Source organism: Perognathus longimembris, chromosome 12, assembly GCF_023159225.1.
Source record: "Perognathus longimembris pacificus isolate PPM17 chromosome 12, ASM2315922v1, whole genome shotgun sequence".
NCBI lineage: Eukaryota > Metazoa > Chordata > Mammalia > Rodentia > Heteromyidae > Perognathus > Perognathus longimembris.
Genome location: NC_063172.1, coordinates 40,232,993 through 40,247,507, shown reverse-complemented (window position 1 = coordinate 40,247,507; position 14,515 = coordinate 40,232,993). Strand labels below are relative to the sequence as shown.

Sequence of the window (14,515 nt, the reverse complement as noted above, 5' to 3'; positions counted from 1 at the left end):
ATATTGTAGATTTGTTCTATTACTCTTCAAAACTGAATTTGGTATTTTAATAGTATTTCTAGATTCTTTCATCTTTTTGCAATATTTTCAATCAAAGGACTTACTATCAAATGAGTTCTGGCCAATGAGAGTATCACTTTGGAATAGGCCTAATCATCCACTATTCCATCATTACTACAAGTTCTGAGAAGGTGAATTGAAGGAGAAACATTGAATCCTGCTCTGCAGGAGTTGACCTAATCTGGAAGTTGTGTCAAACATGGGGTGTCTTGAGTGAATTACAGTGTATTTGATGTTCTATTGCTTTCTTTCCCATTTCTCACTTTCAGTGAAATCAGATGAGTTACAGACAATCAAGAAAGAATTAACCCAGATCAAAACTAAAATTGACTCCTTGCTAGGGCGTCTGGAGAAGATTGAGAAACAGCAGAAGGCAGAAGCAGGTAAGTGAGCAGAGAACATGTGGTCACAGTTGCAATGAAACCAATGAAACATGAGTCAACCAGTCAGCCCCAGGAAGACTCTCTTTTAAATGTTTAATGTAGATACATAAGTAAAGCCTGAAAGCCAAGACTTGCAATGATGAAATATAATTGCTTTTAGAGAAAATAAATGGATTTTCTAAGGTTTACACCCAAAAAAATTATGAAAAATCAATAATTAGAGAAACATAATTGGAAGTTTATACCTCAAGATTTAGCAACCGTTAAGATGATAAAACTAATTGATGAGGGAAAACTATTAGATTAGAGGATTATTGGTATTTCATTGAATTAGCTGCAACAAAATTTAATAGGCCTCAAAACTCATTCTTCCAAAGACCAAGTTACTGACATCCTGTAAAACTACACAACTCAGTTTCAGTAATCTCTACAACCTACTCCTAACTATCTATGGGCCAGGTTATTTAATTGAATCCTTTACAATTTAATGACCTCTCTCATTTGAGTCATCAGCCCTCACCATGGCTACATTCTAATAAATTCTAATGTTTTTGTCGTCTAGCTTCAGGTATGTCTAAAACTCATAGGATGTAAGAATTGGAATGCACTTAGAGTTTGTCTGTAGTTGTAAAACTATGTTGTACAGGCATTAGATGCTTCACAGGCATTCTTGGAGATAAAAGAGGAGTAAAGGAGACACTGTTAGGAAATAAAACCATGCCTTTTCCATGCCTGGTCCTTGTTCCCACCAGGTCACTGTCCCTTTCTATGTGTGTTATATATTAGGATTCCACAGAATACATAGTTTTCTGAAAAAGTTTTATTTTTTAAAGTAAATCAATGAACAAGTATGACAAAAAATATACTCACTACTTTACGTGTGTAACTGTAACCCCTCTTTACATCACCTTGACAATAAAATTAGATTTTAAAAATACATTAAAAAGCAATAAATTTGAAAATCATTTAAAAAAAATCCATCCTCCACATCTCCCAGATGAGTAAAAAAGACTTGGAAGGAGGCATAAAGTTAATTGTTCTACAGCCCAGATCTCAAACCCAGATCTTGAGGCCAAATCTAGTATCTTTTTACTTTCTCACGACTTTCCTGAAGGTAAACCTGGTTGCCTAGGTAACACCTGGCTGATCAGAACTGGTTAGGAACCAGGGCCTTGGGCTATAATAAAGACTCCACCTGTTGACACTCAATACTTGGGTTGAGACTTAACAGAGCTTACCTTCTGTAGTGATACTGAGCTCAGGAAGGGTATGAGAAGGTGGTTGCAGAGTGGACAAGAGAAATAAACTCTGGTCAAAGTTCTCACCAACCACATAATTAAATTAGTATTTGCTACTATACCTTGAGCAACTATAAATTAAAATTTGGCATTCTGACTTTCAAAATATTGTAAAAGTAAAAACCTTCTGGATATTAATATGGTACTCTAATAAAAGTTATGGATTTTGGAACATCGCAGACATCCAAATTTTGTGTTAAGGTTATTCAATGATATAAGTCTCTTAATATCCTAAAATTAAAAAGAAGGAAGGAACAAAGAAGGAAGGAAGGGAGGGAGGGAGGGAGGGAAGGAGGGAAGGAGGGAGAGAGGGAAGGAGGGAGGGAGGGAAGGGAAAGAGAGATGAAGGAAGGAAGAGAAAAGGGAAGGAAAAAGGAAGAAACAAAAAAGAAAACTAAATCATCTCAAGCACTCTTCTTGTTGCAAGTATTTCATATAAAGTATATTTTATACCATATATTATATTTTTATATAAAATATACCTTTCATATGATATATTTTATACCATTTTCAAACAGTGTGCTTTTTAAAAACTCAAGCCAAGACAGAGTGCTATGGCTCATCCCTGCAATCTCAAGTACATAAGAGAAGTTCAGAAGGATCATGTTTGTAGTTTCAAATCCAGCCCAGGCAAAATCCAAAGTCTAATGAAACCAATAAGCCTGCTGTGATATTGTATATATGATTCCAGCTTCAACTCTATATGCTGAAGGACAGATGTTCAGAAAATGTAAAATGAGGAGATCCTAGCTAAAAAAAAAAATACTCCATCAAAAGGGGCTGGGCACAGGACTCACAGGGCAGAGCAGTTGCCTAACAAGCACAAGGCTGAATTTAAACCCCTCCCTGTACTGCTAAAAGTAAATAAAGTACATAGTTGCCTAGAAATCACAGATTCTTATTAACATTTGTTAACATAGATGCAATATAGTAGAGTAAATTGAATTATTTTTATTAAAATTTTCTGTGAGAAATGTAAATATGCCCTGAGAAAAGATACATTGCATGCCCTTCTCACTGAAGGCACTTAGATTATTTTAGAGTTCTGTATGCTGCCTATGCCCAAAAGAGTTAGCACAACTCAAATATCCTATGATGTTGCCTGAATCAATATTTCCCTTTGAGGAATTTGTGTGAAATTCATTATTATGTAAAACAACCCTTATCGCAAAAGACTTTGATAACCAATTTGCACTTCAGTTTAAAGGATTATGGAGAACTCATTTAAATATAAATCACCTAAAAAAGGAAACTGTGATCTTCATTCAGTGTATTATGCCTTCCAGTTTTTTGCAAGGAATAAATCCTTCCACGGGTCTTTTTAAAAGATCCTCTGTAAAGGAAACACTGAAATTCAAGCCATGATTTTTTTTTTTTTGAGAAAAGCTATCCTCTTATTTTTACTCATATTTGAACTTCCCCAGTCATCTTAATGGTTCCATAAAGCCACAAACCTTGCCTTTGTCCTTAATGTTTATGTCTTTCTTATTTTAACATAGTCTGATGAAAACGAATGTGTTCATTTGTAACTATTCTCTTAGTCCTCTTCAACGGGAGCTAAGATGACCACAATCAACATTTTTCTCTATTTTCATTATGGAAAAAAGCCAAGTTTGTATGGAAAAAGTTAACACTACATTATGGGAAGATCAGTGAAATGCATTAAGATTCATTAAAAATACTTAAAGTCTCCTTATTAAATTTAAAGGGGCACTTACTTTAATGCTTAATTAGTTGAAAGCTCATTATTTGGTAGCTAGCATTTACTCTTCATTATTGCTCTTTTATAATTTTCATTCCCAACTTGCCTTCAGCCCTTCACTAATGCAATTTTCTAGCACAGAATCAGTGGCAGGAAGAAGAGGACTAGGAACAAAAGGACACAGAACATGGAGCAGGTCAGCAGCAAGTTTCATAGTAGCTTTTATGGTTTTCTTTGAAGTGAATTCAGAGACTATTACAATGATATAACTACATTACTTTTGATTATACTCCAATTGTTGCGTGTGTGTGTGTGTGTGTGTGATGTCCTGTCTCTTCACGTGAGATTGTCAATTTCCCCACAAACAAGGTTAGAACTTTATTTCTCTAACTCTACCCAGCATCCTTTGCTGAGTACCAGACACTTATCAGGTCCTCCCTCCCTCCCACATAACCTACAAGCTATAGAAATGGACTATGGTTTCCCAGTGGATAATTACACAACTTCTTTGGGCAAGGAGTGACCATGTAGACCATGGAAAACAGCAATTAGCAATATTAATGTGTACTATTAATTGTATCGCGTCTCTAAACAGTTCCATATAAATTGCCATATATGTGTGTTTATTCATGTATACATACATAAAATTATACATAATATAGACATATAGGTTTGGTAGTATCATGTGAAATGTACAACATGGATGAAAAGCACAGGAAGGAAAATGAAGATTGTGTTTCACAAGATGGACACAAACACTCCATGGGTGATTGTGCTTCAGGGTTTTTTGTTTGTTTTTTTGTTTGTTTGTTTGTTTGTTTTTGGTATTTCTGTAAAAAGAATTTTCAATTATTTGAAGTAAAAAAAAAAGCAACTAAATTATTTAGTTCACCTTTACTGTCACTGTCTTGCCTGATTCATATGCAGGTGGTCTCATGTGGAAAAGTCCAATGATAACATTGTTATATTGGATGAAACATAAGAGAGACTACAAACTATAGTCACATAAGATAAACTAAATTACTTATATACAGCATGAACTTTTAGAAAGTTAAATTTATGCCCCAAAGTGATATCAAATTATGGAACATATTGTGAAACACATTGTCATTTTTTAAAAAGACTGTCCATTGTATTCATGGAATAAACTCTTAAGTAAATATCTCTATTCATCCAGTTCCCATTCTTTATGTTATCTACTTGGGCTCTGTTCACATTTGGGTCCATACCCCTTTGGTAGGTTCTACTTACAACTTTCTTTGCTTTCATTACTCATCTAACTTTCTTTCAATTCAGTTTGCTTTTCAGCTGTTCTTTTTGCATCCTTCAAAACACACCTCAGCATCTAATCATTTGTGCAAACAAATAATTAAACATGTATGGGTGAGCTGCTCCTGAGCTTTACCGTGCCTCAAGCCCTTCTGCTTTCATTGATTTACTCAAATACATCTTTATTTTTTGTGCGGGTCAACCTGAACCATTATTTTCCTTTTTATATTTCCTTCTGCCCAGATGGCAGATGCAACTTGTTACTGAGCTGGCCTTGAACCACAATTCTCTTGATCTACGCCTCCCAAGTAACTAGCATTGCAGTCATAATCCACCACTCTAGGAAAGAGTGGTGCACTATTTAAAGAAGACTCTCATGTTCTCACTTCTCCAAAACCTTAGAATTAAGAAGTATTATTTACCATGGATATTCACCTTAGCTGTATTCATATTTTGATCAAAGCAATGTTGGATACTTTCTTTATTAAGAGATGATGCTTGTCTTATAACATAGTTTTGCATCTTAAACTATTGTCATATGTTTTTTCCTCAGTCATATTGTTTTGTTGAAGACAAACTATTATACACAGGATGGGAGACTCTACTGTAGATCTGGTCTAGTCGCTGTATCCTATAGTCTGCTGACTTTCTGTCCTGCACATCTTACTGCTATTACTTACCATTTTGTGAATACATGATGATGCTTTGCTCTGTAGGTAATGGACTGAATACATGGATTATGTCTTGTTTCCTCCTTCAGCTGCAGTATAGTACTAAAAAACTTTTAAAATAAGAAAAAAAATTACTATAAAGAAAGCAGGAATACAATTGGACAACAGATAAAGAAGTATTCAGGATTGACCATATCTAAGACACCCGTCCAGATTTAATGTCTGAACTCCCAACGGGCTTGGAATTAAGTATCTCTCGACCATTGAAAATCAGTTTAGAAAATAGATTCCTTTGTTCTCATTCTCCATTGTACCTGCCTCACTTTGCCAGAAATTTGAATTTTTTTCCTCTAGAAAAAGGTAAAGAATGAATGTTTGTGCAGATTGATAAAAAGTCTGAAAGCAGTTGAAAACAAGAGAGAAGTGAGTTTGCATAGTTGTTTTGGAGAATTACATTCTCCCCCTCAAGTACCTCAGGTGCCAAACACTAGTAGCATGCTAGAAAAGTTTTGCAATGGAAACATGAACAGCCCAAAAGGAAAGATTCATAGATATTGACCTGGTGTGCCTAAGACAAAAATCCCTCTGAGCAAACAATATTGCAAGACATTGATTTAATGTTCCACCGTTAATATGACAAACAAGGATTGTAAGAAAGAAGAATTAAACATAAAGCAAATACTAAATAGAAAAACTAAAGAGAAAAGAACAAAAAGTCTGAGGGAACAATATGTACTAGAGTATGAAAGTTAAAATGAAAAAGTCATATAAACAATGATTATTATATTCAAAGAGGTAAAAGAAGACATTTTATCCATGAAATAAGACCACAAAATGATTTTTAAAAAAAAGTATTACTCAGAGGGCAGTTAAAAGATTTTAGAAATTAATGCTACGGCATGAATAAATAATACAGAACTGAAATCAACTCTGATTTTTTTTCTACGTGGTAAGATATTTGAATGTTACTTTAGGGACTGGAAAAGTATTGGAGGGAGTTAGTAGAAAATTGGTCAATGTGGTTGTCAAATTGTGATTAATAACTGGCTTTTAACAAAGCTGCTCTCCTATTCACCACACACATACAAAAAAAATAACATCTCTCCTGATGATGAATGATTAATGGCTAATAGGTCTTGAAGAAAACAGTCTTGTGTTGCAAAAAAAAAAAATGTATATCTCAAATGGGTAGACAAAGGTTTTCAAAGTAACTGTTCGAAGAGGAAACCTTGAGAGTAAGGTAAACAAGAAGCTTGTTTAAAGTTTAGCTGAACATGGGGGAATATTAAAGTCATCTTGAAAGAACATAACTTCCCCTTTTAAATATGCTCTTCTCTCTGCATCCCATCTTTGTTAAATCACAAGTACATAAATCTTACCAACCAACCTGCCAACATCAACATCATCTTCTATTCCTATAATAACCAGTGCTTCCAAATATTACCTTTCATATCATTTTACTCCAGTTGTCTCTATTTTCCCATGGCTACATACAATAAAACCCAGACACTCATCATCTCTCATCTGCTCTACTGCACTCCCATTAGCTTTTTTCAATAGCTGTATTGAAGCATATTTCAGATAAAATAAAATTTACTCATTTGAGGAGTATAATTCAATGATTTTGCAATTTTACTGAATGATGTAACTATTACCACAAATCTCTTAGGACATTTTTATTCTCCTAAGCATCATTGTTTGCTGGGCTCTCCACTTCTAGATTATTTCTTCCCCAATTCATTTTCTTCTGACAAATAAGTTAACATTCATAAAACATAGAAAAGCCCAGACAGAAGTGGAAATTTGGGATTCCCTTTCCAGTAGACTTAGCTCAACTTCCTAGCTCTAAGAATTTTGAAAAGTCTTCTTGAAAATTACTAAATATGAGCTTCCCATAAACAATATCTCAGTAATTTTATATGATGATATCAAAATTATGGTCATCTCAACAATGAGAATACTCTATGTATACAACTTTGAGGACATTTCCCCCTAGTATGTACTTTTATGATAGACATTATGATAGACATTTCAATTTAAAAGCATTCCTTATATGCAATTTACCTGAATTTCACTTACATGGTTGTTCGCTATACTTTCTATCATAAACTGCATATTTCAAAATGGCAATTCTTTTAATTGTTGCATTGAATATCTACTATAGACAGGTTGTAAAACACACTCCATACTGGTAAATGAACATAGTCATTAAGAGGTGTTAACTTGGCTGTAATAAATAATGGTACTGTTTAGTATCAACATTATTTCCAACCATCTGCTAATTACAATTCAACTAGTAATTATCTAGCAATTCAGACAGCATGTCAAAAACCAAATTGCCAACTGAACTAATTTTCAGAGTTATATTAATGATGATAGCTATGCAAGAAACTCAACTTAATAAAAGTGCTTTGAACATAAATTCTTTCAATTCTAACTTGTTTTTCTGGATCATATATAGCTTTTGAAGTAGAAATGAGATGTGCCAGAAGAAAAACTATTTGAAGACAAAGAAGGAAATTCAATATCATTCTTTCCTTTCATGGTTTGCAAATGCCTTAGGTATTTTTTCCTAAAACAGAAATACTTACCATTTTCACTTTTCCTTTGATTGTCTTTGTTTAGGTAAGATGGGTGCCCCTAACTAAACAGATTTCTTCATTCTTGAACTTAAACATTGTCTGATTATTGAAGAAATTCAAATCATTCTCCAGATGTGTCAAATAGACTTTTTTTTCTGAAGATATATTAGAAAACAGCTCAACCAATAAAGTAAAAAATGTTTACAGTGTAATTATGCCTCTTGGACCTATTCATGTGTGTCCATGGGTGTTTTATGTAACTTATTTAGTCTCAGTTTCCCCAAATGTGTATGGGTAGCACTCTGCTACAGTATGTTGTAAAGACTAGATTAAACCAATGATTGTTGCAATCTGAGTACTGCTTAAACAATCACTAAAGAGCAGTCATTATTGCCTTTTTTTCTATTATGATTCTTAACTTAGATAGTATTGAAGTTACATGTTAAATATAAACTGACAGTTTTTGAGCCATAATCCATTCTTTAAAAATTATCAATATAAAGGTAATAATCATTTCTCTGCTCACAAATCACTATTATGATCATCCATCATTTTAATGTGAAGAAATCAACAGATTCCAGGATGCAAATGTCCAAAGGAAACCCTTCTCCTAAGCTCTTGAGTCATCAAATTTTATTTTTCCTTTGGAGATTGGCTATATAAACATGAAGGTTTTCCTCTAAGAAAATTTCAGACTTCACATTTTACTTTGACTTCATAGAGTGGGACTAGTGCATAGACTGTGGCAAGGAGATTGATCTCCACTTCTCTTTGGATCCATATTTTGTTACCTTTGTGCCAAACTTACCTGGCTCTTCGACTCTATAGAGTAACTTATATTGTCATTGCTTAATTTCATACAATTTGTGGAAATATTTAGCAAATGTTTGATTTGTGTGTAAGGCTGTCAGCCACCAGAGATAAGAAGATGAATAAGAGTATTTTTGCCTCAAAGAACCTACAATAATAGTTGTAAACACATATTCACAAAGATACTATATGTACATATATATGTATTTACTTTGTTTACACACACAATCAAAAGTTAAATCTGGTCAAAAGAAAACTGATTAGATAAAAAGAATTATAAACTTTACAATAAACTAACCAGCATACAATTTTTAAAAGAAATGAAATCACACAATTATTCATAAAATATAGAACCACTTGCTTTGCTTCTATTTCAACCGATAATAGGATCAAAATTGCTTGTTAAATTGTAAAGCAACAGTTAACAAACAAGATGTGCTTTCATGCATAATTTTACTCATGAAACATATCATTTAGTGATTATAACATTTCCCATTAAGTCAATGACAAAAGTCTACACCGACTGCATATTCTAAGCTGATTATAGTTCTGTGACTCCTACAAATCAATTAACAGTCTATTTAAAGTATTTTCTTCCAGAACCCAGATTATTTCACTCCATTGGGTTAATGAAAGAGTGGATGAGGATACCTTAGAAAAATTTGTGTTGAAATGCATTAATAAAGCACTGATTTTGAAGTATACTCAAGGGAATTACATATATATCATAATTTGATGCAAAAAGAGAGTAATTTAATATACTATATCTGTTTAAACAGAAATAAAGGGATAATGTCAAAGCCGATATACAAGTTTATCTTTGCAATATACTTATAAAGATCAACAGTGATGATTTTAAACTCCCCTATGACCCAGCATCCCACTTTTGGGCATCTACCCAAAAGACACAAACAAGAACACACTAAAGTCACCAGCACAACAATGTTCATCGCAGCACAATTTGTCGTAGCTAGAAAATGGAACCAACCCAGATGCCCCTCAGTAGATGAATGGATCGGGAAAATGTGGCAAATATACACAATGGAATTTTATGCCTCTATCAGAAATAATGACATTTCCCTATTCGTAAGGAAATGGAAGGACTTGGAAAAAAATTATACTAAGTGAAGTGAGCCAGACCCATAGATAATTTCTCCATAGCAATCAAATATTCAATATAGATTTAACTCAAGGACAATTTCGATCCCTTTGGCATCTGTATGGTCTTTGCAGTCTGAAGTCACATTCACAATTTTTTCTCATTCAAGGATATAGCAACTCTCTGAAGGCATTGCTAGTATTATGATTATCTTTCATAGAAGAAAACTACATTTAACAGAATTAGTAACTGGCAGAAATATTGATCTCATAGCTTACATCCTTTCTAATATTTTATATTATTCCTTCTGTATATAAGGTAGTGAGTGAGTGATGGTTTGAGCTCTTAAAATATTTCTTGATAAACTGACCTATATTATTCCTTTTAAATTACAGGCAATAGTAATCTGTATCATTACCTTTGAATATAGCAATGCCCTTGTTTGAGAATAAGTGAAATTTTCAGGCATCTGAAACACAAACAAGAAAAGGGCAAAACTGTACTATGGCCTATGTTCAGGGCTTTGGCTGAGCAAAGGAAAGGAGGGAACATATTAGACTAGAAAAACCAGGAAGTCATTGTAGAGCCCAAAGAAAATTGAAACAAGTTGACACATAAAGCTATCTATAGATTTTTTATATTTTAAGTCTAGTCCAGCTTAGGTTCTTCTCAAATCTTCTATGTCTTCTTGGTCAGAGATTTATCTAGAGAGAAAAAAATAGATGAATATTAATTGTAACATCCAAAACAAACACTTGTGAAATCATTAGAGAAGAACTGTGTATAGCATGCCAAATACATTCCTAACATATATTCAATCTTAATCAAAATTCCACCCATTAAAACAAAATGAGATATGTAGTCATCTAATATTGAGGAAGTTTGGCTTTAGGCAGAGTTACAAAACTCACATAATTTTTACTGTATAGAATTGCAGCTGACCAGTTGCAGAACTCTATTTTTCCATCTCTCTTAAGACCCCAACACCAAGTCTTGAATATCAAAGTATTTTAATAAGCACCATGATGAGCAAGATTGAAGAGGTCAGATGATAAATGAAAACAAAAACAAAAACCAAAAAAACCACAGTTAGGAGAAATGGAGAATCAAAATCAGACTAGCCCAATCTGCTTTGCAATGTAAAGGATCAGCAAGAGTAGAGGGGACAGAATAGGTCAGGTGATATGTTTCATGATACATGATACAAGATTCAAAACTTTTAGTGCTCAAGATTGTCTGCCCATCAAAAGCTTTTTCTTGGTAGATGCTGTTTGCAGTTGTGTGGGTGGGTTAACCAAGGTTATGATCTATATTTACAGTTGTGTTTGACCTGTATCTTTTGCCCAATTTTCCTCTCTTTTAATCCAGATACATGGAAACCATACCTAGACTAAACAATATGTTGTAACTAATTATTTCCCTTCTGAATTTGGGAGATAATCTTCTAGATTTTGGGAAAAATAAGTTAACCAATACAATAACCCCTTTATAGTATTCATGTGACAGTCTAGTATAAACGTTTCATATTTATCAGGACAAAAAAGAATTTGTACTACTGTGCTTGCTTCCCTGAGTATGCCTTTGGGTGCACATGATGACTGAAGATATAACTGCATTGGTTATGATGTTATAAAGAGAAATTAAAACTTCTACTTTGATAGAAAAACCCAAATGAAAATGTAGCCTTTATATATATGAAGTAAATGTGTTTCTCTTACTATGCCAGGCTTGGGTGAAATTATGAAGTTAACAGTAATTATTTTTAGCTTTCATTCTATCTATGAGTACTTTTACTTTTCTGAAACCAAGCCTGATTACTACCAGCCTTTTTACTGACATTCCCTGGTCTGACCAAGCCTCTTTTTTGGTGCTTACCATTGCTGGTGCTGTAACTACCACAATGAAGAGCACACTGCCACCTTCTCGTATGTGGCAATAAACATTTATCAATCCTTCCTAGTTTGTTGTTTTACCAATAGTAAGCTATCAATCTTCTTGGAAAATCCAGAGGTGAATAAGATAGTGATTATTTTCATATAGAGAAAAAAAGAATGGCTTAATTTGCTTAAATAATCTGACCAAATGGCCGAATCTTAGACTGAAACCACTGGTGAGGAACTGAGCTCACTCTGGCATTCCATTCTCTGATAGAAGGTCAGGGAACACTCCATACTCCTCTCCTATTTCCAACAAAGTTATTATCTGAAAATTTAACATATAAGAATATGCATGGCTGGGGATATGGCCTAGTGGCAAGAGTGCTTGCCTCGTGTACACGAGGCCCTGGGTTCAATTCCCCAACGCCACATATACAGAAAACGGCCAGAAGTGGTGCTGTGGCTCAAGTGGCAGAGTGCTAGCCTTGAGCAAAAAAGAAGCCAGGGACAGTGCTCAGGCCCTAAGTCCAAGCCCCAGGACCGGCCAAAAAAAAAAAAAAAAGAATATGCAGATGTGTATTATTATAGGATAATTGTCATTGTAGACAGGGAAAACTATATCTTCTTTGGACATCATGTTTTATTACTTTGTTGATTTACATTAGATATATCTGAAGTTTTGTACTGAGTCTCTATCTACATATCAATTATAAATAATATATTTCATAGATATCAATGGTTATAAACACATATATGCGTATATATATCAGTAGTTTTTTTTCCTTTTATTTTACATATGGGAAATGAATATCCCAGTCTCTTTGTGCCCTATAAATTATTTTATCACAAATAAATGACAACAAATGAGCTCAAAATACAACATTTTTTTAAACTCATCTTAAAGGTATAATGATGTTCTGACAAAATAATAGTGATCAAAATTAGTGAAGGCAACTCAAGCTCTTAAAATAGTCACAAAGGCATGGGATTAAGTTGGAGGAGGGAAAACATAAGATGAATTCATTTACTCAACATTCAGTTCCTCTCAGAGCTTTCACAGAAAATGAAATCCAACCATCAGGGGAAATAAGGACTGTGCCATCAGCATAATTTCCACGTAGGTGGACTTCTGAGAAGTGCCAATATCCTGGCTGTTAAAGGAATTCTGTTTATGTGTAGTACAGGTTTTCTTGTTGAGCACTTATTATTTGCAATTCACTTTTCCAACAATTTAATTTATTACATCAAACCATGAAAGTTTAAGCAGTAAATATCCTAATCATATGAAAGAGCAAACAGACACAGGAAGGGCTGTTAATCATCTCCTCACGCAGCATCACACAGTCACTAACAAACTAACTCACAAACTCAAGATTGTCTGATTCCAGGACTGGTATTCTTAACCATTGAACTGAACCGTATCTACCAATACAAGATTCTCAAGAGACTGCTCACATAATGAATAAACCACCTAGATGACAACCAATTTATTATTTACTTTAGTTTCAGTGAGTTTTTCTTTGATCTTTGTGTGTGTTGTCTTTTTACTTCAGTTTGAAATTATCAGTGAGGTTTCTCCATCTTCATTTCTTGCATTAACAATTTCTATGTTCAGGACTATTTTTGCCCCTTATATGGCTTTGTTTTCCCCTCAGAGAGAACCATGGAAAACAGAATAATGAGAAAAATCTGCTTATGTAAATACTTATTTACATAGTCTTGAAATCACAATTTCATTATTTCTACTGATTCCATTGAAAGATGAGTATGCTCAATTCATTAAAAATGAATGTTGGCAGGAAAGTCTGTAGAACTAATGTCTCCAATTAACCAGCAAAAACTAGAAGTAGAGGGCTGGGAATATGGCCTAGTGGTAGAGTACTTGCTTCTTATACATGAAGCCCTGGGTTCAATTCCTCAGAACCACATATATAGAAAAAGCCAGAAGTGGCGCTGTGGCTCAAGTGGTAGAGTGCTAGCCTTGAGCAAAAAGAAGCCAGAGACAGTGCTCAGGCCCTCAGCTCAAGCCCCAAGACTGGCAAAAACAAAACAAAACAACAACAACAAAAAAAAACCTAGAAGTGGAGCTGTAATGCAAATGGTAGAATGCTAACCTTGAGCAAAAAAAAAAAGCTCAAGGACAGTACCCAGACCCTGAGTTCAAGCCTCAGGATGGTAACAAAAAGAACATGATCTGAAGTAAATATGCCTATACATGCTTATAGCAGTTAAAGAGAGTTATCCTAGATGGATTGTTTTTTTCATGATTTGTCCAAATAACTCATGAGCAACCCAAGGTAGTAGTCATTTGCTTTTTCCCCTCCCTAGAAGCTCAGAAGAAGCAATTGGAAGAGAGTATAGAGCTGATCCAAGAAGAATGTGTGTCAGAGAATGCAGATCACTCTACAGAGGAGCCTCCTGAAGGAGGGCAAGATGCAGATGGAGAAGAGATGACTGATGGGATAGAGGAGGACTTCGATGAAGATGGGGGTCATGCACTGGTAGGAACTAAATATTTGGTGTCCACATCCCTTGGATAATAGCAATACCATGTTAACAACACACTCATTCTAAAATAAGGATTTAAGTAAGCATCTGTGACTTCTTTCTTCTTATAGTATGTCTTTAACAGGACATCAATATAGTGCTTCGCATATAATAAGTGCTCAATACCATTTTGCTAACTTAAATATGTGGATGTAGATCAATGAATGATATTAGGCATAACTGAAGTAACAATTGCTTTCCTTCATAAATAGCTCAT

At 34.2% G+C, this 14,515-nt stretch overlaps 1 protein-coding gene across 1 annotated transcript in view; it reads left to right on the top strand.

The window, feature by feature from the left end:
- The window catches only part of Ralyl (RALY RNA binding protein like), a 641,793-nt gene extending 627,502 nt beyond the window's left edge, over nucleotides 1-14,291 (top strand). The window contains exons 7-8 of the mRNA XM_048358653.1: nucleotides 330-443; nucleotides 14,080-14,291. Coding sequence (XP_048214610.1) covers nucleotides 330-443; nucleotides 14,080-14,291 — 326 coding nt within the window. The remainder of the gene's footprint in view (nucleotides 1-329; nucleotides 444-14,079) is intronic.
- The last annotated feature ends 224 nt before the right edge of the window (nucleotides 14,292-14,515 follow it).